Below are 27,607 nucleotides of genomic sequence, written 5' to 3'. Positions count from 1 at the left end.
TGGATGTTGTGCTGAGGGACATGATTTAGTGCTGTTAATGGGGCTAGGATCTTGAAGGTCTCTTCCAACTGAAACTGTTCTATGATTCTATGTTTTGTGACCTTTTATTGCTAATACAAATTATTTTGTGGTTCTGAATTTTATATGCCATATTTTGATAATATTTCATGAATCATTCACACCTGCTTGCATCATTTACACCCCCTGAAATTTCAGACCACTATGAAACTGAGTTTTGGTATATCTCTGGAATGATCTGCAAGGTATTTCTTTTACTGGCTAATTGCTGTTTTAAACATGATTGTGTTCACTGAGTTAAAATTGGATTTAGAAAGTAACATTCAGAGTATATATTTTATGATATGGTGTCATACAATTATTATAAATGGGATGCATATGCATTATAGAAGAGACTGAATTAGATGCATTACTTCTTTTCCTAGTGTGATACGTAGCTCAGCTTCTATCTTAAACTAATTTTTTTCCCTATTTTAGGCGAATTTACCCTCCTGATGATAAGACATTACTTGAAAAGTATGAGAGTTTATTAGCTACTGCTTTCCAGACGTTTCTTGCTGGGAGAGCAGCTTCACTTCAGCGGGAAATGAATAATCCTTTAAAAAGAATGAAGGTACTGAAGCACAAGAACTATTGGCTTTAGGAGTTAGGTATCTTGGAATTCATGACCTTGTGGTGTAGTTTCACGATAATCATGCGTGATGGCTAATAAATAGCATTTGATGATGTTTCCATCATTTTATTATTATTCTGTGTGCAGCTTATGGACATGATCCTTGTATCTGGATGAACTGCAATGGACCCAGGGTGGAGACAGGCTGGAGGCTTTAAGCTACTTCACCATTTTCCTGATTCTCAGCCTTACCTCTGGCCAAACCAGAGGTTGGCAGAAGCTGCTTTTGAGCTGGTAATTGCCTCCTCCTTCCTCCAGTTGTGTCCCCAGCCTGTTCATCCACTTGTGTGGACTGGAATGAGAGATGTCATAAAACAGGCTCCGTTAGCCTAAGGCATCCAAAAACTCTGCCTGATTGCTGGGTTATGTAGTCAGAGACAGTAAGAAAATGGCTGTATTTGAAATAACCAACTAACGTGATTTAATTTTAAATCTGAGAAATTTCCTGTCTTGTAGTTGGCATCATCCAGCAATTTTATGGGTGTCTTTGTTTAACCCTTTCTTCAGACTTTTGTCTTTAATAAATGTTGAGATTATAACTTTCAGTTTTGTATTGACGGCAAGCAGAGATGCATGCACCAGAAGAAATACTTCCATATCTTCTTGTGCCGGGATTGATAGTCTTATTTCAGGAATTAGTAATCAAAGTAGTTTCAATTTCCTACCACTTGGTGCTTGAATTTTGGAAGGATAGAGTACGTCCTGTTTTGAATTAATTGTAGTGAAATTCCCATTTTTAGGAGGAGGACATTTTGGATCTTCTGGAGCAGTGTGAAATAGATGATGAAAAACTAATGGGAAAATGCACCAGGCAGCGAGGACCTAAGGTATTTGACTTTCAGAGAGCAATTTTTTATTTCAGTCTTTAGAAAAGTAGTCTGAGGATTTGAAGTGTAGAATTTAGTTAGCTGGTCCTGGTGGAAGTTTTCGTCCTGCGACTGCCATTAGCCTTTTTTTCCTTTTGTATTTATTTTTTTAATTATGAAGAGAAACATAACTACCATTTGTCCAACTAAATCCCAATAAAAGTTTAACCGGATATGAGATCCTTTTTTTCCTAAGCTATTTTGAGGAACTGTGCATGGGAACAACTGCTGTACAAGAGATTGCTTGATTTCAGTGTGTGAAACGATTTTTATATCCGTAGCCTATCTCAAGAGAATGCTTTCATCTTTAATCGATTAGTGCCACTAAGGAATTTTGAGATCATGGGATAAAAGGCGCTATGGAAGCTCAGAGGATTAATTATGATTATGATGTGTCTATAGCTTACTTACTTGCTAACAGGGTTGTACAGTGTATCTTGGAGCCTATTTCATATCCAAAATCTGCTTTTAAAGTGAATGCATATTATTTTTAGCTTAATGCTTCCTGGTCACGTGCATAATTCTTACAAGTCTTTGTTTTAAATACACAGCATATCTCTGTAAGCCGGTAAAGATAAATAGTTTGATTGTGGCTAAAATAAATATGTTTCATATATCCTGCAAACATTTTAGGTCAAGTCTGTTTAGAGGAGCCTACATCTGTGTTCCCAAGCTCTGTCGGATTTGTTTATAGATGCATGTAGATTTTTTTACAGCATTTTATGTTTCTGATGACATGGTGTACAAGCCTGTGGATTTCTGTACAAAATGAATGCTGACAATTGTCCTGAGCTTGCAGGGGTGCTTCAGTTATGTGCAAGAATCCAAAGAGCTACATCTTATAGGCGTGCATACTGGAAAGAGGATCTGCGTACTAAATCTGGCATTAAGACAGATTTGCAGGAACCTCATTACAGATATGGGGATTTTGTGAGCCTAGTGCTTTAACAGTGGTGAATTCATAGCAGGAAGAGGGAAAAAAAAAACCAAACCAAAAATCCGGTCTCAATCCACATTCTTCCAGGATTCTTTTCCTTGATGTCTTTATTTTCGATTCATTAACATATGGACACTTAATTCAAGTTCAATATCTCTGTTGTGTTTTTCCTTTATCCAGAAGCCTATTTTTTCCCAATAGCCCTTAGAGAGCATCTGTCATCTCTTTGACTGTGTGCACACACATTTGATCTGCACTATCTCTACACTGGTTGCATACAAGCCACTCCCAAGCTGGAGGCCATACACATTTAATAGGGTACTGAGCCCAAATTGAGAAACCTCTTAATTAGTTTTAAGATGAAGTTTGATCAACTTATGAGTAAGACTATGTGACATAGTCTTACTCATGTATATGAGTATATACTTACATGAGTATATACTTACAAGTTGCTCTACCAGTACAATATTGCTTGCACTTCTAAGAGAAAGAAAAAGATTCTTATGACCAAAATTCCCACTTTTTTTTTTTCCCATAAATTGATGAAATCAGAGGGGAAGACAATAAAACTAGCTTATCCAAGGAGATTGTTTCTTTTCCTTGCAGGGTGCACACCTCATGCTGTACAGGATCTCTAGTCCTGCACCTTTTTTAGGGTCCTGATATACTTCTCAATCATTTAAACCATGCCTACAGGTGAAGCCATGTGACTGGAGAACTTCCCCGGTTGCATAGTGTCCTATCCATCCCTTTGAAATACGGACGCCCACTGTGGATGGTCCTTGTATCTTGTACCAAAAGAGCATCACCTCTTTCCTGTAAGGGGTAAGGTGCATGTGGCTAATAATATGCATTTGATTGGCCACCTTTTTGTAAAGGGTCTGCTGCGAGACCTGTAGTGTCTAAATATGTATCTGGATAGAAATCTGGTGAGAAAGGTAGGCAGTGGAACTTACCGTTACCTGTCAGTCTATCAGGTAAGAGATCTGTTAACATCAAAAAAGTAACATATGCAAGATCTAATTGACAAAACAAACCTGAGGGAATTATGTTACCCAACATGGAAGGTTCTGTCAGAAGATCCTAAGAAGTCTGGCTGTCCTGCTGACAGATGCTACTATTAGGAGGTCAGATGCTCTGCCGTGGGCATGCTCCTTTCTTTGGAAAAAAGACCGGTCAGGACTCAGAAGACCTTATACAGAAGAGCTGAAATTATTAGGGGAGAGGGAAGTGTTTTTCTCTTCATTCTCATACATACGCAGAAACATAGATCTACATTTATACATACACATTTATATAGGTAGGGGGTAGATGGGCATGTCTGTATAAATAAGCTTTGCATGGAGCAACTGTTCCACATTTGCTAGGAATTTCAGCCTAATTTTTATCTGAGTATGATTAGGAGCTCAGAATAGAAAACAATATTTTCCCAGAATCAAGGCATTTTTCGTGCAATTAAAATACTACTGAATTCTGCATTTAGTTTATTTGTAGCCTCTAGAGGGCACCTTATACTTACACACTCTAAGGTTTGCTCTTTTCTTACATTGCACCTGTTTGTGCAGGAAAAGGACTAAGGAAATAAAATAATAGATATTTTAGACTACATGAGCAATTACTTTTTTTTCTTCTGATAGAAAATCAGATGAGTTTAATCAGAGAAAAATCAGGTTGGCATAAAGGGAAAATCAGGGTGATTAGAACTGCTAAAGGGAAAAGGGTGATTAGAACTGCTAAGCAATCAAATATCTTATTTTAAGCGGTCAGTTTAAACCCAGATTTAGCTATTATTTGTCATTATTGCTTTCTGTAATTTCTTTGCCCTTTCTTTTTTATTCTTTTTTTGTTGATTCACGTGAAGACTTGCTCAGGATGTTCTTATTGTTTAGTGTAGAATGTGTGAGGAATACAGATATGATAAATGGGAATGAGATCTACCTTAAAGACTCTGGGAGTTTTGATTGAAAGTGTTTACTGAACCTTGTATAACTCAACAGGGATGTCTGATCAATATATCTCTGTGGTACGCAGCATTTCACAATTAGGAGAAAGCAGTAAGTGTTGAGGCACCTAAATTTGTTCTTCTGGCAGGTAGATAGATTTCAAAATAATCTTTGTGTAACTGAAAAATTACCAGGGTCCTCCTTAATGGAATATTTTTTTTCAACTCTTCCTTATCTGGTCTAACAGCGTGGGCTTGCCTAAACATACTGTCACTTTAAAGTTAGTGACAGAAACCTCTTTTCTTCTTTGGTTGGAATAGATGTTTAGGTAGCATATGTTTAGTTATAAAGTGTATCTTGCAGAAATAGTATCTTTGTGGCTTTTTTCTACTGTCCCTCACAATAAATTTTGGTGCCTTACATTATACTAAGATAATAGGGAATTTAAATAAATCCTGAGAGTTCTTTATTTCACTCTGACCCAAAATATGTTCAGGAATTATGACATTAATTTTTTTAAATCTGAGTTTTAATTGCAGTCCATTAGATGACTAGGAAAATGAAGTCATCACCATAGCTTCTTAGAGCTGATAGTTACCGGAAAGAAAATGTGTAGGAAAAAAAAAGTGACCGTGTCAGCCTTCTCAGGGTAGTAGATATAAGAGGATCATGTATTTTTCTTGTCTGCCTGGCGGTAGATGGAAGAAGAAGAAATTTCATTTGTAGTTTCTGTTCTTGCATCAGTTCTCTGTCTCCTACTTTTTTGATTTTTGTCTCACAATATCCTTGGTAATAGCACAAGATTAATTGCCTAGTGACGCTGAATCCCATCTGCACATGGGACACCAAATGCACTCAGCATAGCTTGCTGTATTCTTCCAGTTTCTGCTTTCTGCACGGTGTGGATTAATCACTTTCTCTTTCAGAAGTGTATCAGCCGAAATTCCTTGATGTATTTCTTTACCTCACGTTGATCCATTGTTAAACTATAGCTTCAGTTATTGCAAATATCAACGAAGGATTGAAACTGATTGTCAATGGTATTCTGCATCACTTGATTTATGATTTCAAGCTATAATTTAATATGTCTGGTAGTGTAAGACATACTTGAAATAAAATATTCTTTTTCCCCTTCTGTATTATGCTGCTCTTTATGTGAGAAAGATTATGATTACTGTGTGGTGAATTTAATGAAAAATTTAAGCATTTGTTCTAAAATTAAGGACAAACTTCTGACCTAATTTGGTAGGGTTTAAATATGTACAAGTGAACCTGCCTGAATCAGAGACCTTGTGTGGTAGTGAAGTGTTCTTTTGGGATTATGAAGGAATTAAATTTCTTGTTTCTATTTTTTTTTGGCATGCGTGTGCTTTAGCCCTTGTGTTCAATGCCAGAAAGTGCACAGCCCTTAAGAAGACTTAAGAACTACGACAGTGATAGTAGCAGCGATAGCAGTAGCAGTATGTCAGAATCGGGAGAAGAAACTGAAAAGGAAGATCACAATGAAAAAAAAGAGAAAAAAGTTTCCTATGATCTTGAAGAAAATAAATACAAATCTCTGGAACGATCAAGTAAGTTAAATTAATGCTTTTCCAAATGAATCTGGCATTCACAATGACTTAGATAAAATTGTTCGGTATTTTTGAATGTATTGACATTTGTAACTCAGGGTTAAACACTGCTCTGCTTGTTTCATCTTCTTTAAAATCTTTTCTAAATTAATAAAATTGAATTTAAAAATAGGAAAAAATAAATATTCTTCTGCCAAGAATGCTAAAGAGAAAAATACACTTGAACTACACTTGGAAATGGTGTGAATGTTCCTCTCTGCTCTTAGATTATTTTTTTTTATTGTTATTATTTTCCATGTGAATGGTAGTCTTATTAAACTTGAGTTTACCGGGATATAGAAAGAATGAAGAAATGGAGGTATATAGAAGGTAATATACTCCAGATGAGATCTCTGCACAGATTTTTTTTTTTTTTTGAGATTCCTTTCTTCCTGTCTGCAGAGCATTAGTGTGAGGATGTTCTGTTGAACATGCTAGATACAGCATGTTAGTTTTTAGTGGTGTATCGTCTCCAAGGATTTCATCATGTAATTGCACAGTTATAGTGCTGCATCTAATTTTTTTTTTTCTTGGCAGCACCCTTCATTTAGCAGAAGACTTAATTAAAAACCGTCATAGCTATGCAGGAGCAGATGAAGGAGACTGGATCTGCAAATATGGGATCCATCAACCAAATTTTCTCTCCTGCTTCCATATTCTTACAGTCAGGAAGCCACACATAGCACCCAAGTACTTTTTGACCCATAGGGCACACACACTCTGTCACAGGTCGGGTGCATGTTGTAGAGGACTGGAGTGTACCTGATCAAAGCTGACTTTGAGGAAGAAATAAAAGTTCTTGTTGAGTATGTAAAGTAGGAGATATGACGTGACTGACTGCTATGTGTATATTTGTTAGTCAGCATACATTAGGGTACAACATATGTGCACACGTGGTGGCTATATATGTTGTTAGTTACAAAGACTGAAAAATGGATGTTTAGAGAATAATAGTTAATTAAATTATTCATTTAATTTCTCTGCAGGTAGAATGAACTGGAAACCTCAGATTAAAAATATAAAATCTCCATCATGTTCGTCTCCTGCATCATCCACAGGTCCAATAAGGCGTTCTGTAAGCTGCCCTCGTTCAATATCAATATTGACTATGCAGTCACAGGCAGCTGAGCAACGTCCCTTTTCAGCCAAAGCGTCTCTGCCAGTGCAGCGCGCATCCTCAGTGAGTAGGTCTCATTCTTTAAATCGTAGCCCATCTTCGGCCAGAGTCTCTCAGACACCCAGCTTGGGAAGTGTGAGCACATCAGGGGTGAGTTAACAGAGCTGTTGCATTCAAGGCATGTTAATTTCTCTAAAACTCAGTAAATGCATTACTAATTTTTGCAGCGTCAGAATACCTGAAGTACTATAGTCCATGCTGTTTTGACAGAAAGTCAGGAATATAAGATCTGTAGACCCATATATAACTTAGTGGTTGCTAGCTGTAGTGTTTCAGTGTTACTGGTGCAACAGTACAGATATTATGTTTTGAGAGAATGGAAATCCTAGAGTTTTTGTCACTGGGAAACCTTCTCTCCTAAATAATTTTTTGAACGTCGAGTTTTTACATCTCTTAAGGAGTTTCTGTGACTTATTTGGGGACTGGTTCTGAACTAAGGATGTACCTACTTTCAAAATGTTCACGGTAACAAAAATACATCAGTACTTCAAAACCGGCATAACAGTCCAAGGGTAAATACATTGCACCAGAGTAAAGCGTTACGAAGACTTAGTGTGGGTGCCTATTGCAGAAGAAGGTGTAATTACTTTATAAACCACTGTACTTATTTTGCCTACATTATACCACTGCAATAGAGCTCACTTACAAAGTGAATAATTTCAAATCTGTAGATAGCTCTTGTCATCTTTAGGGCTTGCCACTCCAGTAACTGTCTCAGAAGCCATCTTTTTTTTTTATTTTTAAAGTGAAGATAAAACTTCTTTTGTTTTGAAACCTGCCCCTGAGACAGACGAGCATTTATACTCAGTCTACCTGAGTAATAAACAGAGTAAACAGATAAAATTAAACACTTCAGAAATTGCGTGGTTAGTTGTAATTTCATAATGTAGTTCTGAACTGTACATCTCGTCCTTTTGTGGCCAGGCTGTCATCCTCTTGAATGTCTCATTAATAGCCCAGGAATTTCTTCTTCTGTGTTTGCGTGGAGGACCACCTGTTCACGTATTCCTAGATAGCGTTTTCTGGGATCAGTCCCCAGCCTCATTCAGTACTCTATTGTGTGCGGGTGTCAGTGCGTTTCCATTCATGCTTTGGTGCCTGACCTACATATTTTATCACCCAAATAATTAATCTGGAGATGGGACAAAACAAATTGGTACTTTTAACTCCTATTTGCAGCCTTTTTCTTTTGTGGTGACCTTTGATTGTGAGAAAGCCTCTTGTAATGCTAATTAACTTGCTTCATAGTATTTACTATATCTCTAATCATCATTTTTATCTGGTAGAACACTCATTGTCTGTTTTGCCTGTGAGGCTTTGTCTCAATGATGAAAAAGAATCCTTTAAAAATTGTGTGCTGACGTCTTGTGAAATACTCACTAACATGGTTTTCCATCTTTAAAGTCAGCTAATAGAATTGGAAAGACACTAAGATTGTGTCTTCACCGCAATGTGTTAAAGGTATTTTTTATCACGTTAGCTATCTCAAGTTTAAAAAGTACCCTTTTATCATCAAGATATATTCTGAGAGTTTAATGAGACAGGGCTAATATAGATTTTTCTATTCACATTCACTTTATATCAAATACAAATTACCAAAAGATTAAAAACAGGCTCTTACCATCGGACATTAAAAATGGGCTACTCACTTAAATTAACATTAGTAAGAAACCATGGTCTCTTTTTCATTGAGAAAGCTCCGCCACAGAAGTGATCCTGATACGCAGAGCAATTATGTTGGGTGATAGAGCTTAGATCATGCTTCTTAAAATTATGTGAATAAAATAACTTAGAGAGTGGATAAGAACTACTCATAATTTAGCACCGTATTGTGAATGGAACTCTGTTCATAATTATTTTTGCAACTAAGAATAATATACTATTTATTACTGCTAGAATAAAATTAAAATTGATAAACTGTAGCTTACTATGAACAAATCATTTGTGCATGGTGAAGTATTAGTTTATCTATCCTTTGGGCCATTTTTGGAGGCTGCTGTGATCCAAATGTTCTAAAGGTATGGAAACTAGATTTAGAATAGGCCATTTACAGTTGGGAATTACAGGCATATTATTATAGCAATTATAAACAAAAGTGGATTTGGAAATATTTGCTATCTTATTATTTCAGCCACATTATTGTGTATCACATAACAAAGTATTTCATTATGTTTAGAAGTATTCAACACTTAGGCAAAAATACCCTGAAGTTTTTATTGTAGTTTTTACAAATTGTAGTTTTTGCAAAATACAAAGATTTAGAAATGCCTAAAAATTTTAAATTTCACTCTTGAAAAGACATGAAATTAAGCCCACTTAATCTTGCAAATGCAAAAAAATAAAGAGATCAGAAATACTTCTTACTAGTGTCTAAGATTAAAAAATCCCCGAACCACAAACCCTCCAGAGACAGTCTTATGTGAACACTATGGGGGTTCAAGCTGGTGTTGGTATAAAAAGCACTGGTACTTTAAATAAAATCATGGACAGTTGAAGACACTGTCAGAGCTCTCGCTGCCCAGAGAAGGAGCAAAGTGCCCTTAGTTTTTAATTCTTCCTGAAATCTTGGCACAATGACATATAATTGGCAGTTTCTGTTAAATTGTTGCAGTGAAGGACTGAAAGGAAGTTTTATGATGACTTAATATTTTTTTTCATTATGTTGAATTTAAATTCAGAATCTGTTACCTAAATTTCAAATTTATATTTTAAAAGGTGGCATCATAAGTGGTGAATATATATTTGTTTATTCTGTTTCAAACAAACTTACATCTGAACTGTTTTCCATTAATTTCTTGACAAGTGTAAGTAATGGTGATGCGTTATTGTACATGGATATTAGTTATGTTTAAATAATATGTCTGAACCCTTTAATCATATATGTTATGTCACTACTTAAAATTCATTTTTGTCAAGGAAACATCTTGGTAATGTGATCTAATGACACATCTGAAATTTTTCCTCTGCTTCATATTGTTTTTAGAGTGAGTCTTTGTTGCAACAGAAAACAAAAGAGCAAGAGATTGCTTTAACTAAAGAGACTCTTCTCATCATCAGTGACATGAGAATGAAGTTTCCAGGAAAAACAGACGAAGAATCAGAATTAATTATAGAAAATGTAAGTATAAATAATAAAGAGGAATAGCAGTCTAGACACTATTTAGGTCACTAAAATAAAGAAAAGTAGAAAGCTCGATTTATAATTCTTGAATTCCTGTGGCCTTAAAACTCCCAAAATTCATGATAATTCAAAAGTTTTAGAAAGCTTGGAGCTTCGCATACTGTCTGACCTTAAGAGAGCAGCACAGCACTGAAAACATTCATATGTCTTTATAAGCTGTATGAAAAACAATCAGGAAGGCTAGGAAAATTTAGTTTTTCACTGCAGAGAAGGTTCAAACTTCTAAGCTAAGAGAGATATTGCAATTCATCTTTCATCTGATGTTTTTAGTACAGATCCTGACATGTTTAACTTGTTCTTGACCAGGAGTACCAGAGAACTCAGAGCGGTGTGCTGCAAGGCGCACTCGAACTTCGCCAGTCATGAACAATACCAGTCACACGCTTCCTGGCTCTTCTGCCACCTCACTCATCCTTACATCCAACATTGTCCCGAGCCTCATCATGTGGTGTCAAAGATGTGCCCAATATAAAGGGCAACCTAGGATTAAGATATATAAGCAGAAAAGACATGTATCTAAAGCCATGTTAAATATCTAGTGCAAAGAAACCAACATACACTTGGAAAAGAAAAAAAGTGGAGATAGTAGTTCTTTTCTCAGTCCTCTAGAAATACGGAGAGATCTACTGATTTAAATTTAACACCTCTATACTGATGTAGTAAGCACAATCCATGGGGTGTTAAAATTAATCCAGTTCATTATACAGCCATAAATGTCCTTTGCTCTGTGAGCTTTCAAAATGTGAGCTGTGTCCTTAGCAATCTGTGCAACTGCATCCCGCTGGAAAGAAATTCTTCTGTAGTGATGGTTGATTTGGGTGACTCTGGAAGATAGCATTCATAACTAACACGTTGAGTTTCTCATATTAGAAGCAGAAATAAAATGCTTCATTAAATTTTCTCTTTCAGAGATGCGAGTGTGTGCACATTTACGCACGTGTGGGGAGCGTGTGTGTGTATGCGCTCCATCTAGTGGTACTTTCTCATGCGGTAGTGTGGTTATAAATGCCATTTCTTACTGCAGAATTCTTTTATATATTTGTCTGGCCTTAACCAGTTTCTGATGGGAAATAGTATTTCATCATGGAAGGAAACAAGTAATGGTATATTAGCTGCCAGTGAGGCAGAACTTGTCATAGAACTGGAACAGAATAGAATAGAAAGATAGAATAACAAAATGAAAATAAAAATGTATGTTCACATCTCAAGCTATTTTGGTAGCACTTAAGCATCGTCAAAGGAGAGTATTGCAGTTCATATACGATCCTTTATACAAAGAATGTTTTCAAGGTATGCCCAGTGTTCTTTATGCAGTAAAAAACCCTGACTGTTTAAATAAAACAACTATGCATTATTGAACTTATTGCCGTGTTCAAGGACTCCAAGCTGAGTCAGTCAGGACAAGTTTCTACCTGCTTTGAGTGCATGACTTTGACTGTCAGAATCAGGTGGAAAAGAGGGTAGGATTAAACTGAAAGATTGCACGCATATTTGCAAGCGTTCCCCCACATAAATTTGCAAATATTTTGCTATTCCGCTTTTCTGAAAGTTTTCACAGAGGTCTTTTGGATGCTCATGCGTTTTAGCATTAGGAATACTCATGAACGAAATACCAGATTTCAGTTGGTTTTATGTGTATTTCTCTTATATTTTTTTTTTGCAATGACTACAGATTATGGATAATTGGAAGTATCATAAAACAAAAGTGGCATCCTATTGGTTGATAAAACTGGATTCTGTAAAGCAACGAAAAGTAAGTGACATATTTTATTTTCTGAAGAACATCTGAAGTAGATGCACAGCAGTGTTTCTACTGATGTTTACCAGTAGCTGAGAGTGACTGGAGATGCTAAAATACTGGCTATTAATATTAACATATATATAAATTAATTCCATTGCAGGAGATTATTTTGCTCAGTTTTTAGGCAAGCCATAGTTATCCTGGAATATAATTTAAAAAAAAAAAAAAAATTAAAAAATTAATCTGCTGAAAGAAAAGCAAACAAATAAATGGTTAGTGCTTGCATACCTAATTTTTAGCAAACAGAAGTGTATTAATTCCACAGGTTTGATTGATAAGGAATAAACCAGTCAGCAGTTTCAGGCAAATTAAAATGTCATTAGAGTTAGTGATATTGCAGTTGGTTATTTGAGTCCGTGACCCACAGTATTACAACAGATCATGTTGCATTAAAAAATAGACCCAGTGAGCAAAGATTACTGACAGTGTTGTAATGTTCAACTAACTAGTTTAGTCTGCAAAGGACTAATGAACACCGGTGCTCAAAAGATGTGTAGAGGTGTCACTTCAGGACATAATTCTGTAGTCGTGGTAGTATTGAGGTGACAGTTGGACCTGATGATATTAGAGGGCTTTTCCAACCTTAGTGATTCTGTGATTCTATCATTCTGTGATTCTAATTATATTTTCTTATCATTCTGTCTTTGCTTTATCTGCTATTTAGGAGCTACTGTTGTGCATAGTGTTTTAATCTGTTTAAAACCTGACGTATGTCAGTCATATCTGTGTGTCTTATATCAGTCAAAACCATCTTCTAGTGTAAAATTTATTTTCCTTAATGTAGATCTATTATTAATACTTTGGTGCCCCTAAGCAGTAATTTGAGTCTTTCTCTGCCTCAGTCCCTGACACATTATGTGGATGAGCATATCGGGTCCAGGCATTTAATCTCTGTGTGTCTCAATTTCACAACCTATTTTTATAGACTGTATAAGTAACCTAATCAAAATGCTGCGTACACAATAAAAATTATAAATGGAAAAGGTTGGTAGATTGTTACAGAAGAATGGAAAAATTATTTCAAATCCTCATCTCAAACTATGTTTTATAAAATCAGTGGTATGATCCTCAGTCTTTCAAATTGTATTTTGCTGCATATTGCATTAAATGCTTGGTTTTTTTCATACTGGTCAGAGAAAACATGCCCATTTAGTACATTACTATGTGATAGAGATGTATTTGGCTATTTAAGTTTAGATATTGAATGAAATATGTGTCCGCACAGCTTTCTGAAACTAAATTAGACATGACAAACTGAAGAACTGGAAAATATAGGAGGCTGTAATTTAATCACAATTTTTCTCAAACCTTTTCAAATGACATCACAGATCTATAACTTAGCAGAATTCTTCCTTGCGCCATTTACAGGAATCAGTAGAGCAACGAACATCATTGGCTGAAATTGTGTCATTTTTTTGGTATTTACAGCTGTTCTACTGAATATTTTGTTTAAAATTATCTATTTCTTTTTAATTCCAGGAAAGAGTTCTGTAATCCCAATATACATGCACATAGGTCTTTTCTGTTGTGTGCCTTCTTCCTAAAACCAGGCAGAGTCTTAGTAGGGGCTTGCATAAAATGGTGATACGGAGGAGGAGGAGGGAGGGATAGGTACATACATGGACAACAGGGCTCAAAATTCACACAGTTTCTGCAATGGAGATCTCATATTCTTAGCAGGAATCTTTGGGACAGTTGCAGCTGGTGGGGGATGTGTTGCTAGAATTGCTTTCTTTAATCTGTGATGCCACAAGTGGGGAAAGAAGTCACCAGGCAGGTGAGATCCAGGGCTTTCACGCGAGACTGGTTAAGATGTCTCTTTCAATCCGCCCCCACAGATCATTCCCCAAAACTGTGGAAGGAATTGCCTCAGAGATAGTGATAAATCTGCTCCCTGGGGAACTGAGGCTGTTTATTATATATTGTTCAATTGCCTTCCCAAGCTCCTTTTAGCCACCTGGTTTAATTTACCAGTGTCTGTCCGGGGTTTTTTAAAACTTTTTTTTCAACCTAGTCAGAATTTCATCCTTGAAACATCATTTCAGAAAGCCTACGATAAAGGGTGGTTCTGTCCTTTATTTGACTGGTAGTCATGTAAAGCCAAGGGCCCATGTACAAGGTCAGGATGATACAAGCTGGTATGCCAGGTCGTTATTAGTAAAAGCTGCACAATCAGAAATGTGGATTTCTTTGCTCTTATTGTGAGGACATCTTTTACAACTTAGGAGACTTATAATTCCTGAAGCACTAGTGGGCCCTTCATCTTTGCTTGCACTGGAAATGATTTGCTTTTTTTTTCTTTTTTTCACGGCTTTTAACCTCAATCCCTCCAAGCAATCAGATAGTTATTCTTAGAAGGGTAGTTTATAAAAACGGATTAACTTTGACAATGACATTGCAGCTGAGGACTGCCAAATGTGTAAGCTTTTGTTGATTTGAAAGAAGTATGTTTTATATTCCAGTGAGGTGGGTAAAGGAGAAGTGAGCTCAAGGTGGAGAATATTTATGCAAGTAAGGAATCTGTCTCAAAGGTACCTTCTGCAACTTTGTGAAATATGAAACAGAAACTCAGTCCCCTTCACTCTACTTACTGGGAAGTTCTAACACACAAAAAGAAAATATCTGGGCAGTGTACTAGACCTGACATTATTCATCCCTGACAGCTACATTTGCTTAAGTTATTCAACATGATGCAGGAAAATTAAACTTCTGCTCATATTCTTATTCTGTAATATTCTGGCATTACAGTGGAGGTACAGGAGGCATTTAGAAGCAAGCTGAGAATAAACTCCTGAAATCGGTACATGCTAAAATGAAATTTAGCCTTCCAAGACTTTTAGAAAAAAGAGACTTTTGTATGGGAGGACTTGTGACTGCTTCATGTTACATAACTTTACTTAATTTCTTTAAAAGTATTTTGATGGTTATCAGAGGGTTTCAAATACGGTGTCTCATAACATCTTGTTCTGTTACACCTGCATAATTGGCTATGTTAAAGTAAATCATGTAAATTAAAGTAAACAGAAAGATGAAGGCAAACTAGGGAAATTAACTTAGAAAAATGAGGATGTAGGTTTCATGAAGTTCCAGCTCTTGTGCAATGCCTTGTCTCTTTTCTTAAATGGATGATTGAGGCTGTGTTTGCCAATTAAAAATGATTAACTGGGACATTTTCCCCTTTGGAGTATTGGCAATATCAATGCAGAAAAACCAGCAAGAAGGCTGTATTTGCAGAGTACCTGGCAGCATGTGACTTGCTTTAAGATGCAGTGTTCAGTCCTTAGTTTTCTTCAACTCCAAGTGCTAAAGAAAAAGCTCTACATTGGCATTGTAGTTCTTAGTTCATGTCTTTTGGGCTAGTGAGAGAATCTATACGGAGTGGTGGACTCGTTCATTTCACACAGGAGATCATTTAGCATTAGTCAGTGTAACACTGCAAGGAAATGTATGGCTCATCTTTCATGTGATTTAGAGGCTCGGTTCAGATGGGTGTATCCTACTGGCCATTTGTGTGTGCATCAGGCAAGACACAACGAAAAGGCTGCGTGAGCAGGTTAAATCAGAAGGCTGATGCTGCTAAGGGAGTGTCTGAAAATCGGACCCATTTCACAAGCGTAGGGCAGTTCAAAACCTGGGTGTAGCTCCTGTAGTCGCTAAACGAGATCACCGTTCTTAGGTTATCATTTACTGCTCCTTCTGTCTCACTCTTTGGGAAGAAGAGACCACAGGTGTGATTTTTAATGTGTTAAGCATCTGCAGTCACAAAGAATCCCAAGAGAGAGGATAGCATTGTATTTCCGTTAGGTTATTATGTGCATGGAATTAGTGCAAGACCTATGCATGCAGACTAATCCTAGGTCTTCAAAAAAGAGCTCAAATATCATGTAAATGTCGTATTTCATCAAGACTGTCGTTATTAGGTACCTGTAGATTTTCTGCCCATTAAGCATTGCTCTTTACTACACAGCTTCATTGTAATATCGCAAGCATTTTGTTTATTTATGCTTTGGTTCCTTCATCACATCTAATCAGACTGTAAACAACAGTTTTTTATGCAGGACCAAAAAATGGCAGTTCTGCACCATGCTTCCATACTTTACTCTTCTACTAAATCTCCTTCACCTTTTCAGAGTCAGATGTTTCACTGTGTGAATCTGTCATACATATCTGAAAGTTTCCTGGGAAAATTGTAGCTTCTAATTTGCTGCATCTTATGACAAATAAATCATTACTTCCATTGGTTCACCACCCACTTCAGTGTGACTATTTTTTTGGAAGACGCTGTTCTGTGAAGAGGCAGTAAGAGTGTCTCATTTACAGGAAATAATTTTGATTTAACTGACTTTTTTTTTGTTAATAGGTTACATGCACCGTAGGCTCTTTTTAGGACAGGTTTTACACTGTTCGCAGTGCCAGAGTGGGGTCTAAATACTACTTTGGTGACAAAACTATTCCCAGTCTTATTGGTAGGATCTAAACAGACAGAAGCCAGGACACTCCGGAGCTTGTTTCTCTCCAGTGGTTCTGAAGGGAACCTAGCGGCCTGCCTTAAGGGAACGCACGGGTGTTGAACAACAGGCTGGGTTAATCCCAGCTCCCACGGCCCAGGTCAGTGGGATGTGCAAAGGTGTATCCAAGGGGACTCTGATGAGTTGGGTGCACAGCTGCCTGCAGGTGTGTGTTTGTGTGCGTGCACCGAGGAGCTAAGGCTTCCTGGGTAAAACTCTCAGTGCTGTCCTGGATGCAGTTTAGCATTTTCTTCACCCACATCTTTACACATTTGCATTTATATAAAGCTGTTGCATTTCTATGAACATTGCTATTTTAAATATCTTACTGGTAATTTTCTTATTTACACACTGTCTCCTGCACTAGAGGTAAACTAAAATGGTTTGATCTGGGGTAGCACTGAGCTTAAACAGACATTAAACCAGATGCAGTTTGTAGCTTTTCAGGACATTTTAATTCTTTATAAAATAGATGGTATTTTAAAAGGAAAAGAAGAAGAGATAATCTTCAAATATATAATATTTGAGTTGTTTGTTTTGTTGCTTTGAGTCTGTAATTGTGTCCATTTTATTTCTTTTTAAACTCTTTTTTGTTATTTAAATGAACTAGTATTGAATGGACTGAAAAAATAGAAATGAGGTTTTCAGCAATAAAAATAAAATATTTTGATTTGGCTTTGCAAAATGTTATTGACAGAAAAAGCATATCATGAAAGTTTGCTGATGAATGCACAGAAATGAAACAGACATCTGTGGGAATTGTAGCTCTGCAGTCATCTGCGTGTGTGTGTGTGTGTGCAGAGAGTCAGCGCACAGTTGGCTTTAGGCTTTGCAATGTGCCTTTGCTTTGATTTGCTTGGAATACTCTTTCCTAGGTTTTGGATATAGTCAAGACAAGTGTTCGTGCAGTTCTACAGCGTGTCTGGAAGGCTCCAGACATCGAAAATTTACATCTGTACCGTCTCTTTAACCGTGTATTCAATCGCTTACTTTGGAGCCATGGTCAAGGACTATGGAATTGTTTCTGTAATTCAGGGTAAGCCTATTTGTCTTATTGAAGTCTTCTTCATAACTTCACAATTAAAATCACTGCTGGCATACTTTGTTGCTCATTTTTATTCAAGAGAATGCTGTAACACATTGAACTTCTTTTAAAACCGTCTAAAGTTATAGTATAACTAGATATCTAATAATCTAGTCCAATCATTTTAGTAATGGAATCAGACATTTAGTAATGTATTTAGAAATCTACTAACATAAGAGAAAATTAATTTTCAAAATATCTGAGCTTTAGGTCAACTCTTTCATTGGATGGTGCACAATTTTGAGGCCAGACCACTGTAAGTGTCAAATGCGGACTTGCCATCAACAGAAATCATTGTCAAATCTATTTGAACTCCAGACTTACATGGGAAGAATTCTGTCACAAGTGCAGCTCATGCTGAATGCAGTGTCAGTTTTGTGATTTACAAGTAATGAATTCAAACTTCTGTGCTTGATTACATTTGCTGTTTCCCACACTTGTGGGAATTTAAGTATATGTAGAATAGGAAATGTCCGCGCTAAGGTAAGCAGGTGTTTTTGGCTTCATATGAAAATTTTAATTTTGGCATCATATGAAAATTTTAATTTCAATTTTTTTTAACCTACAAATTATTACAGTTTTTGGTCAAAACCTTTGAACAGCTCTGCTGCTCACTTCACTCGGGAGGATAGTCTTTGAGCCAGCAGAAGAATTCAGTGATGAGTAGGATTTCTTATCTAGCAATAATTTTATTTGTGCAGAACAAGACTCAGCTGGCTGCGAAGTGGAGCTAAATTCTGACAAACATCCATTTCCTCATAAGAGAACTTGCTGTGTAAAGGATCCTAAAAATACTGCAGAAGTACTATACAGATATCCAGTATGTGTAGAGTTTATTCTGCATGTAATACATGTAATACAAAATTCACAGGAGAAAACAGAAAGACTGTTTGCACCTTCCCAATACGTTGCTTATTCAGTTACAGGCATCCTTCTTGCTGCGTAATCCACAGCAGAGAACTCAGGACAGTAGATGCAGCAGAGAGGGCAGCTTCTCCTCCCTCTGTGTCAGAGTTCCTTGTGCCATTTGGAATAAACATAGGGCATGTGTAGAATTTCTGGAAGCATTGCAGGAAGGGATATTAATGTGCTAATTCTGAAACAACATGAGTGTATGGAAATATACTAAGGGGTAGAGTGCTTCAACTATTCATAAGGGATATGTCTTGGGAGAAGAGCAGCGCTAATAGCCTTAAGGTTTCCTCTTGCTGGTTAGATCTCTGCTGTTTTAGCAAAAAGGATGAAAAAAACGCCAAAGAAAACCTCAGTGAAATAACTGTGATGTTGATGGTTTCATAAAGCTACAGTTGTTTTACTGTATAATAAACAATTAAAATTAATAAGCGAAAACTGGTAGAACCAGTTGACTTCAGGTGGTTGTGAAAAAGAAAAACACAAAATTGACAATATTGCGCAATCAAACATAATGCTTTTCTGTAGGTGAGGACTCCATAACTTCTTACTAATATATGGAAACTAAAGTTACAGCATAACAAATTAAGCTTCCTTTGGTAACTGCTCTGATCCTTGTTGACTGCAGTATAACGGAGTATGAACTGGATCTGTGTAGCACGTGGAGGAGGTTGCACAGGCCCATTTCTATGAAAGCTCATGAAAATCTGCATATAGATTTCCAAATCTCAGTCTCTGTTATTAGGGTAACTGTATACCACTGTGTTTGTAATTGGCAATACTTATAGCAGTCCACATAGTCTTTACTGATAAAATCCCTCCAAACTGTAGGAAAGTGATCACACACCTCAAAGCCCAGAACTTAAGGTATTTGTCAGGAGAGATTGTTTCACAGGATTCAGGAGATTTATGGATTGAACCAGAATATAATTATGTGTAGTGCTGTGAATCTGCCGAACAACTCTAATACTTAGAACTTGATCTTCCTGAGTTCTACCAACCATCACATGACTTCATGAGGAAAGAATGAAGACAGTAGATTAATTTCCATGTAAAAATACATGTGGAAACAGGAAACAATATTGAGAAAAATATATTAAAAGTAGTAGAATTATTCTGCTTATGAAATCAAACAGTTTTGATGCTTTATAAACAATATTGTTTGAACAATTCATTATGTGGATAATAATTAAGGAGAAATGCTTGTGTTACTTGAAAATGATGTGTGTGGTGGAAATTCTGTAGGACTACACAGTTTCAGCTGGAATATACCATCTAGACTGAGGAGCCAGGCTGAAAAATCAGTTAGCTATATGTACAGTTTATCTTTTAGTCAGTAATGTTCATAATTCCATCCCAATACAGCATAAGTTAAAAACTCTCACTAGGCAGAAGTAAGCTTGTTGGTTCTTTGATATTATTTTAAGGACATATTTCGTACACCAGGGTTGTGAAATCTACTGCTGATCTCAGTGGACAAGGCTAAATCATCCTGAACGCTATGTTGAAGGCAGATGCAGCAAATTTTCCTCACTCTGTGAAGTACTTCTTTTATAAACAAACCAAAAACCTCAAGCTTACAAACTGTGTGTGCTAGTGGATAATGTTTTGACCAAAGAAAATCTTCACAGGGACAGTGTTGCCTTTAAAACAGATGTAATGGTCTGTAATCTGGTCAGAATTTTGCACAAACAGGAGTGTTGAGGTATACGTGAAGAACTATTGTTTTCTATGGTAAACGATCCCTACTTCATATTGATAGTGGAGGGTTTGGGTTTGTTTTTGGAAAGAGAAATGGCTTTTAAAGAAAACAAAACCATGATGGTCTGCATTTCAAAAAGGAGTGCTACTGTAGATACACTTTGCAAGTTACACTGAATTGTAGCAGACAAACTCTGTATGATGAGATGGAATAATAAGCAGTATTATGAATACTAAAGACTTTATACTAAGGCTTTAGTCAGTGAATGACTAAACTGAGAAACTCTCCTCGTATGATTATTTGGATAAGGAAGCAGAGCACATACTAATCTATTGAAAAATAATTTCGTATTTATTTCTTAGTATCATGTACTTGAATTAGAAGACAAGTATTATTGTGCTGTGTAGACATTTAGAAATAATTTATTACTGTTATTAATACCTTTAATATCACATCACATTCGCATTCAGGTGGTAGCCTGTTAAAAATATTTTTTTATTGGAAGACACGTATACAATTATGTGACAGTAAATGTTTATGGGCTAAAACTAAGTAAAGGCCCTATAAACACTTTAGGGAACAAAACAAGTGAAAAATGGCTGTGAATGTTTCACATATGAAGATTAACATCTTAATTTGTGTTTTGGGCTCAGCATCTGCCAGCGTTTCTGTTAAGTACTACAGACCTTTCCTGTGAACAGGCAAGGTCATGCTTTTTCTGTTGTTCCTCTACTGTTACATCTGATACAAAGCAGTAAAGCTCTCGGATTGCAATTTGTGATGGAAAACATTAAGACATGTCTTCTTCCATAACAGGAGCTCTTGGGAAACCATATTCAGTAAAAGCACAGAGGTGGTGACTCCTGAGCAACTCCAGTGTTGCCAGCGAATAGTACAGCTTTGTAAACACTGCCTGCTGGTGGTTTACAAATATTCATCAGATTCAAGAGGATCCCCAACTGGGATTAGCCCCCACTGGGATGATACAAGGTATACTTTTCAATACTCTTTTCCTAAATTGTAAGAATAAAAGATAATACTGCAATACGTTTCAGTCTGTGTTGCTACCACTACACTTCTCTTTAAGCTTAGTTGACTATATGTTGAAAATTTAAAAAAAAAACACATGGTGGCACAGAATTACTGGAGTCGGGAGGGACCTCTACAGATCATCTAGTCCAACCACCCTGCTAAAGCAGGATTGTTTAGAGCACATCACACAGGATGGCATCCAGGTGCATTTTGAAAGTCTCTAACCCCCCTAAAATTTCCCTTGAACCCTGAGTTTCTCATTCTAATCTCTCTAGCCCACTCATGAAGTGCTACTAAAAGACGACCTAATATACACGTTTTGTGTGAAATGACACTAAAGCCTCGATTGCCTACTGGCCAGGTAGCTGCAGCAAAGGCTTTCCATAAAGTGAACTGCAAATTTCCTTTCTTGCCCTTCTCAAATCCCCCAAAATCACTGATTCCAGATTTGCATTCCTAACATGTATGATACTTCTAGCTTCACATTTGCAGTGGGATGCTATAGGGGCACAGCTCCAGCCGAGGGTCAGGTAAGTGCCATCTGATTTACTGTATTGCACAGTTTTGCAAAGCTGATTTCCAAAACCTACAGATGGAAAGTTTTATTATTTCATTTTACAGAGCATAAATATATTTTCAAACCTTGCAAAACAGCATCATATAGTAAAAAAATTATTTGGCACTTACCTGATTCTCCATTGGCTGGTTTAGTTCTCCAGCTGGCTACAACAGGGATTGCAATATTGTCGGTATAGGGATTACTGAAAATGCTCCAACAGTGGGAGTCAACGATCTCCAATTTAACAACTGTAGGTGGAGATTTAAGTGTAAGTTTCAAATTGCTTAGGTTCCAAATTCTATCCATAATGGCAATTTGAATTATTATGTATATAAACTTACAAATGCTTTGCTTATATAAAACATTTTACAGACATTATTTCATAGAAAGGCTTTATGAGTTAAATAGTATAGGAAAAGCAAACCTTTGATATATTTTCTGATAAACTTATTTTATGACTTAATTGCTTACTTGCTATATCTCAGACCAGTTACTTGATATACTGAACCCTTTTGTTACTGTTCTATGGATCTTTAGGCATTCTAACATAATTTTAAAACAACTAGAAACTGAATTTTTTGGTCACAGCAAAAGTAAAAGTATGTTAGCCACAAAATAATCATATTCATTATTAACGTATACTGAGCTGTAGCAGGAGTATGGTAAAATCATTTGGATTAGCTAAGACTAGAAAATCTTCACCCTTCAAGTTTTTATTGCTTTTACTGTTAATACTGCAGAAAATTTTCCATCACTACCAACCACAAAGTATTCAAACTGATCGGATTACACGAATGTGCTGCAGTTAGCAGGCTGGCGTTTGGAAAGCAGTGAAAGGGATAGCCCAACAGAACTTGCTCGTCTGCAGTTTCTGTGTTTCTTTGGACACGGAGTGGAAGTTTCTTCATAAAATTCACAGACCTGAGGAATCTAAGTCCTCTCTATCCTAAATACCTGTATGTCTTCAGCAATGGAGTGCCACGACAACTCTGGCTGATTCAAGTTCCAGTTTTTATGTTGATCTCCACAAATGTCACATCTGTACTGTGGATACAGCAATATGCGAGTTAACCGTGATATTCTGAGTTTGTGAAATGAAGGACACATATGGGAATAAACGCTTTTGCACGTTATGCCCCACAACTGTAAGGCTGATTTCCTAGAAATGGGGGAACCACCATACTGTTTAACTTTTCATCTAGGGTTTTTTTTTAAATGATGTAAAAATCTGCACTACTTATCACAGTTTTCTTGACTTTCCGTAGAATTGTGTGAACTGCAGGAGAGCTGAGTGTGATTTAATGAATGTACAAGAACTCAAATTTTTCAAGACTTTATAAAATCTAATTTGAATAACTTCTTTTATCTGAGCACAAAACAATTTTTTGTTTTGTTTATGTTTATGAAATAAATGTTTATGAATCTAAAGCTCTCAAAGATTACAAATAGATACCTCTTTAGCTGGGAGAATTTCTTCATGCAGGGAGAGAGAAAAAGATAATGAAAACTGCCACAGAGTTCTTTCACATTTCATATTTGTTCTCAGTCCTGTCTCCTAACTGTAGATGCACTATATGTCATGAAGAGAACGAATAGGAGTACTGATGTAAATGTTTATTACTGTAATTTTTTTCTCAGAAAATTAAAAGTGTAAACAAAACAGGAGAGCTCAAAAACTATACCAAAGTCTCTTTACAATAATAGCTAAAAGCAAACTGTAAAAATTCAGTTTTCATATTTTGATAAATTCATTTGCATTACAAAAAATACCATCTACTGCTACATCCTTTGAGCTCGATAAGTAATTTTATCTATTGTATGGCATATTCTCTGGGAAGCGTTAAGAGTTTTTTACTGTATTGTCAAGCAAAGGTGGAACTCAGCCTGGTGACATATCAAGCTTACCAATAACCTGTTTCAAAATCAGACTTTATTTCTTTGTTAATTGTTTAAAAAATGTATTGGTGTTAATATTTTTATAACAACAGCTTTTCTCAAAGTTCACACAAACCACATGTGTACACATTCCTATATAAATTTCTCTCCCATTGTCAGTGTGACCCTGTTTCTAACCACGTGATTAGGAGGATCAGTCTTTTGAATATTCATCATTAATCAGTATGATTCACTAGAATGATGTATCAATTCTTAAGCAATAATTGATACAGTGCGTTGTGTTAATCTATCCTAACATTGACATAATTCATTACGAAGTTCTGATTTAGTGTGGATGTTATTTTTGCACACTTACTGTGCTTATCTAATGACTTCTATAATTAACTATTCAGAAATGATAACATAAAAGGATTTAAGAGTGAATATTAGACATAGGATAAATTATTGTTTGTAGTATTACATAAAATACAGGCTATATCGTTGCCTGAATTTAAAAGGCAAATAGTCAGTGATGTGACTTACTACCTTGTAACATTATTGTTCCTTGGTTTCCTAGAGTAGTGATGATAGCCTATTTTTAAAGAATTAGAGCTGGAAACCAAAATTGAAAATCTCTGATTTTTCCCCAATCAACATTTTTTACAACTTAATTTTTTGTAAGCTGCTTAACATCAATTGCCATTTTTACCCACTTTAAATTAAATAAATAGTACCTAATAACAGAGAATAATGGGTGAAGTATTAATTTTTGGTAATAGTGTTACAGGGGATGCCATTGTTTTCGTTATCTGCTTGCTTTAAACATAAAGGGCTGGAAAGATACTTGATCCTCATACGACATCCTGAAATATTGCTAAGAGTTTCTCTGAGTTTTGATCTGTTTCCTGAGTTAGCTGGTGCCTAATACTGTGTAGGTTTTATAAATAGTATTTATTGCACATAATTTCTTGCATACACCAATTACAAGGTATGACATACGATCGACTAATTTTTTGCTCTTGACTGTCACTTTGCCTGTGAACTCTGCTATATTTTTCATATCCTTTCTAGGTATTTATTGCCAGGACCTTCACAGTTCATCATGAAATCATCCTCGTCCAACCTTAGCTGCAGTGCATCTGGAATGCCTCGCCCTAACGTTTTGTTCACACACAGATACAGTCACTTGTGAAGCAAAGGGAAAGTTGCTGGCACCTCATTTTTTTTTTTTCAAATAAAAATTTGCGAAGGAGCTAAATATAAGCACTGTTATATATTTACTACCATATTATGATAACATTTAGCTGGAAACCTACTGTAAAAGCATAGCTTTTCTGGAACCATAATAAACCTTGTTAAGTTGTTTACACACACACGTGAATGTGTAGATCTTGATAGGTTTCTAATTAAGTCCTTCCTACTAGAAATGTTATTTTTTCTGCAGAATATATAAAATGGAATTGATCTTGAAGATCCTATTACATGTTACATTATTTTGTAAGTATAATACTTTGACCTGAATATTATTTATTGTAAAGTATACTATTTATTGTCTCAAATGTAACTGATCCTTTAACAAGGCAGAGGATTAAAAAACTGTAGCAGAACAGTAAAACTGTAACAGTATTTCAAAATAATTTCTTGGACATGTTTAAAATAATCTCCAGAACTCTGTAAGCCAAACCTAAAGCAGACATCTTTTTATTTCTTCTCTGAAATGACAAGATCTGTTTAATGCTGCTATTTTTCTTAAAGGACATGGTATAGTATCTTTTAGCCAAAGAGAAGGCATCTAGTACAGAAATAGTAAAAATATCAGTTTAGGCATTGAGTTTCTAATTGGATTCTTGTAATAAAATGGAAGTCAATGTTTGTTACCAGATTTTCATTCACATCACCGATGTCCTGTGCCTTTAGGTTTCCTTTGGGAGCAAGCACTCATCTCCAACTCGCACAAGCATGCATAGTGCATAGTTTTTCTGTTTTACTGCAGAAGCGGTAAACCAGACATTGTTAGGAAATACTGCAGCTGTAATGCATTATATCAACCTTAAACTAATTGGTTTGTTGTAGTTTTTAGCATACAACCCAGTACCTACTGTCGAATGTATCCTTGCAGTGGACAGTATTTTCTAGATTGCTGACACCTTTAAATGTTGGAAATATAATTCACTAAAAAGCTCTCACTCAGCTTCTTAGGCCTGGCTGAAGGGAACAAAAAGAAAGTGAGCCAGAGCAGGAACCTGGTATTAGTAGGATTTGTAACCTGAAAATGTCATTCAGGTTTTGCTACATACAGCCATTCATCTCAGTTGGCATTGTGCCGTATGAGCCTTATTCATTATAGAAATAATTATTAATAAATCAGTTAATCTAGATTTTAAAATTATTTAAGTTTTTTAACTGAGTAAAGAAAAGAGTAATTATTTACCAAAGACTTGTTTACTTACCAATCCTGTAACTCTGAAACATGTTTGTAAATTATCAGTCTATTTCAGGTGTACTGAAAAAAATAATTTGGGGGCTAATTATCCTCAAGAGCAAGTATGTTAATGGTTTTTGATATCCAGAGGTTTAAGACAAATTTAAGATGCTTAAGAGATTTTGAGACTGAAGTTGTCTGGAAATGATTTTTTTACATTTTAGTCATAGCATATATAAAACCGGGAATCTGGGTAGGATTTTTGATGCTTGTGCTGTAGTGCCTCAGCTTTAGAACTGCAGGATATATGATAATGAGACTATTTGTAAACAATTAAAAAACCTGCTTGAGATTAGCCAGATATAAGCAGTCGTCTTCTGGTCTGGTCAAGTCTTTTCCATTTTTGTGGTAATGCTAGTTTAATAATATAGTTTCTTCACATTAACTGTATATCTCTTTTGGTCCATGCAGTGACTACTGATGAAGCGTACTATGGTTATCTGTGAGACCTAATAAAAGCTGTAAATTCTCTGTTCTTGGGGGAGGCTTCCATCATATTCTGCTTTTGGCCATAAGGATAAAACTAGCTTCCAGCTTAGTTTGCCAGAATCAAACAGAGCCTCAGTGTAGTAGGTTCCAATGCTCTTTTTTTTTTTGCTCTTTTTTTTTTTTTTTTAAATTTGTTATGATCTCAGTTCTTGGAGGCCAGTGCTGGGATAGGTCTGTCTGTATAGAATACTCTGCTAGCAGGAAGAGGGCTAGTAACCATATCTATGAGATATGGACAGATACAGAAACAAATCACTTCTAGCATGTATAAAAGTGGACCAGATGGTTAGTTTATGTCTGATGTTAATATATTCATATTTCTGATGACCTTTCCTAAAGTGGTACTGTGTTCCTAGTAACGTGTAAGTCAATACTTTCAATAAATGTAACGCTACACTGCCCTGCTGGCTTCTCGGAACCGGTGCGTGCGGCCTGGGGGCGAGTGACGGGCTGCACCCACAGTCCGGCTCCAGGTCGGAGGTGGAAGCACTTAGTCCTTTCCTTCTGCATTTCCTTTGCGGTCAGATAAACGGTCCTAGTAAATGAGCCTCTACACAGTAATTAATTTTGGCCTTAGGCTCTTGGAGCACCGCTGGGTCTGAACCTTCCGCCTGAGGACCAGCAGATCTGCTGCCCCCTTGTCTTAGTCCCAGCATCAAACCTTTCCTCGGGGCAACAGATTAATCAAAGGTGGAAGTGGGAACAACCTCCCAAACGCCTCCGGGGGCACAGCGGCCTCCCCAGGGTGTTTCCCAGCT

The 27,607-nt window shown here is 36.3% G+C and overlaps 1 protein-coding gene across 1 annotated transcript; it reads left to right on the top strand.

The window, feature by feature from the left end:
• Positions 1 to 495: 495 nt before the first annotated feature.
• Positions 496 to 25,070, top strand: LOC104267233 (tubulin polyglutamylase TTLL7-like; the record flags this gene model as incomplete). Its single annotated transcript, XM_009874782.1, has 9 exons — positions 496 to 631; positions 1,432 to 1,518; positions 5,813 to 6,008; positions 7,034 to 7,314; positions 10,208 to 10,342; positions 12,078 to 12,158; positions 17,590 to 17,750; positions 21,229 to 21,402; positions 24,950 to 25,070. Coding segments are annotated over 9 exons (1,372 nt in total), but the record flags the coding sequence as incomplete, so codon positions are not given.
• Between the last annotated feature and the right edge of the window lie 2,537 nt (positions 25,071 to 27,607).

The sequence above is a fragment of the Apaloderma vittatum genome, unplaced genomic scaffold (genome assembly GCF_000703405.1).
Source record: "Apaloderma vittatum isolate BGI_N311 unplaced genomic scaffold, ASM70340v1 scaffold18820, whole genome shotgun sequence".
NCBI classification, from domain to species: Eukaryota; Metazoa; Chordata; class Aves; order Trogoniformes; family Trogonidae; genus Apaloderma; species Apaloderma vittatum.
Note: the sequence above shows the minus strand (reverse complement) of the source record. Positions and strands in the feature narration are given on the sequence as shown.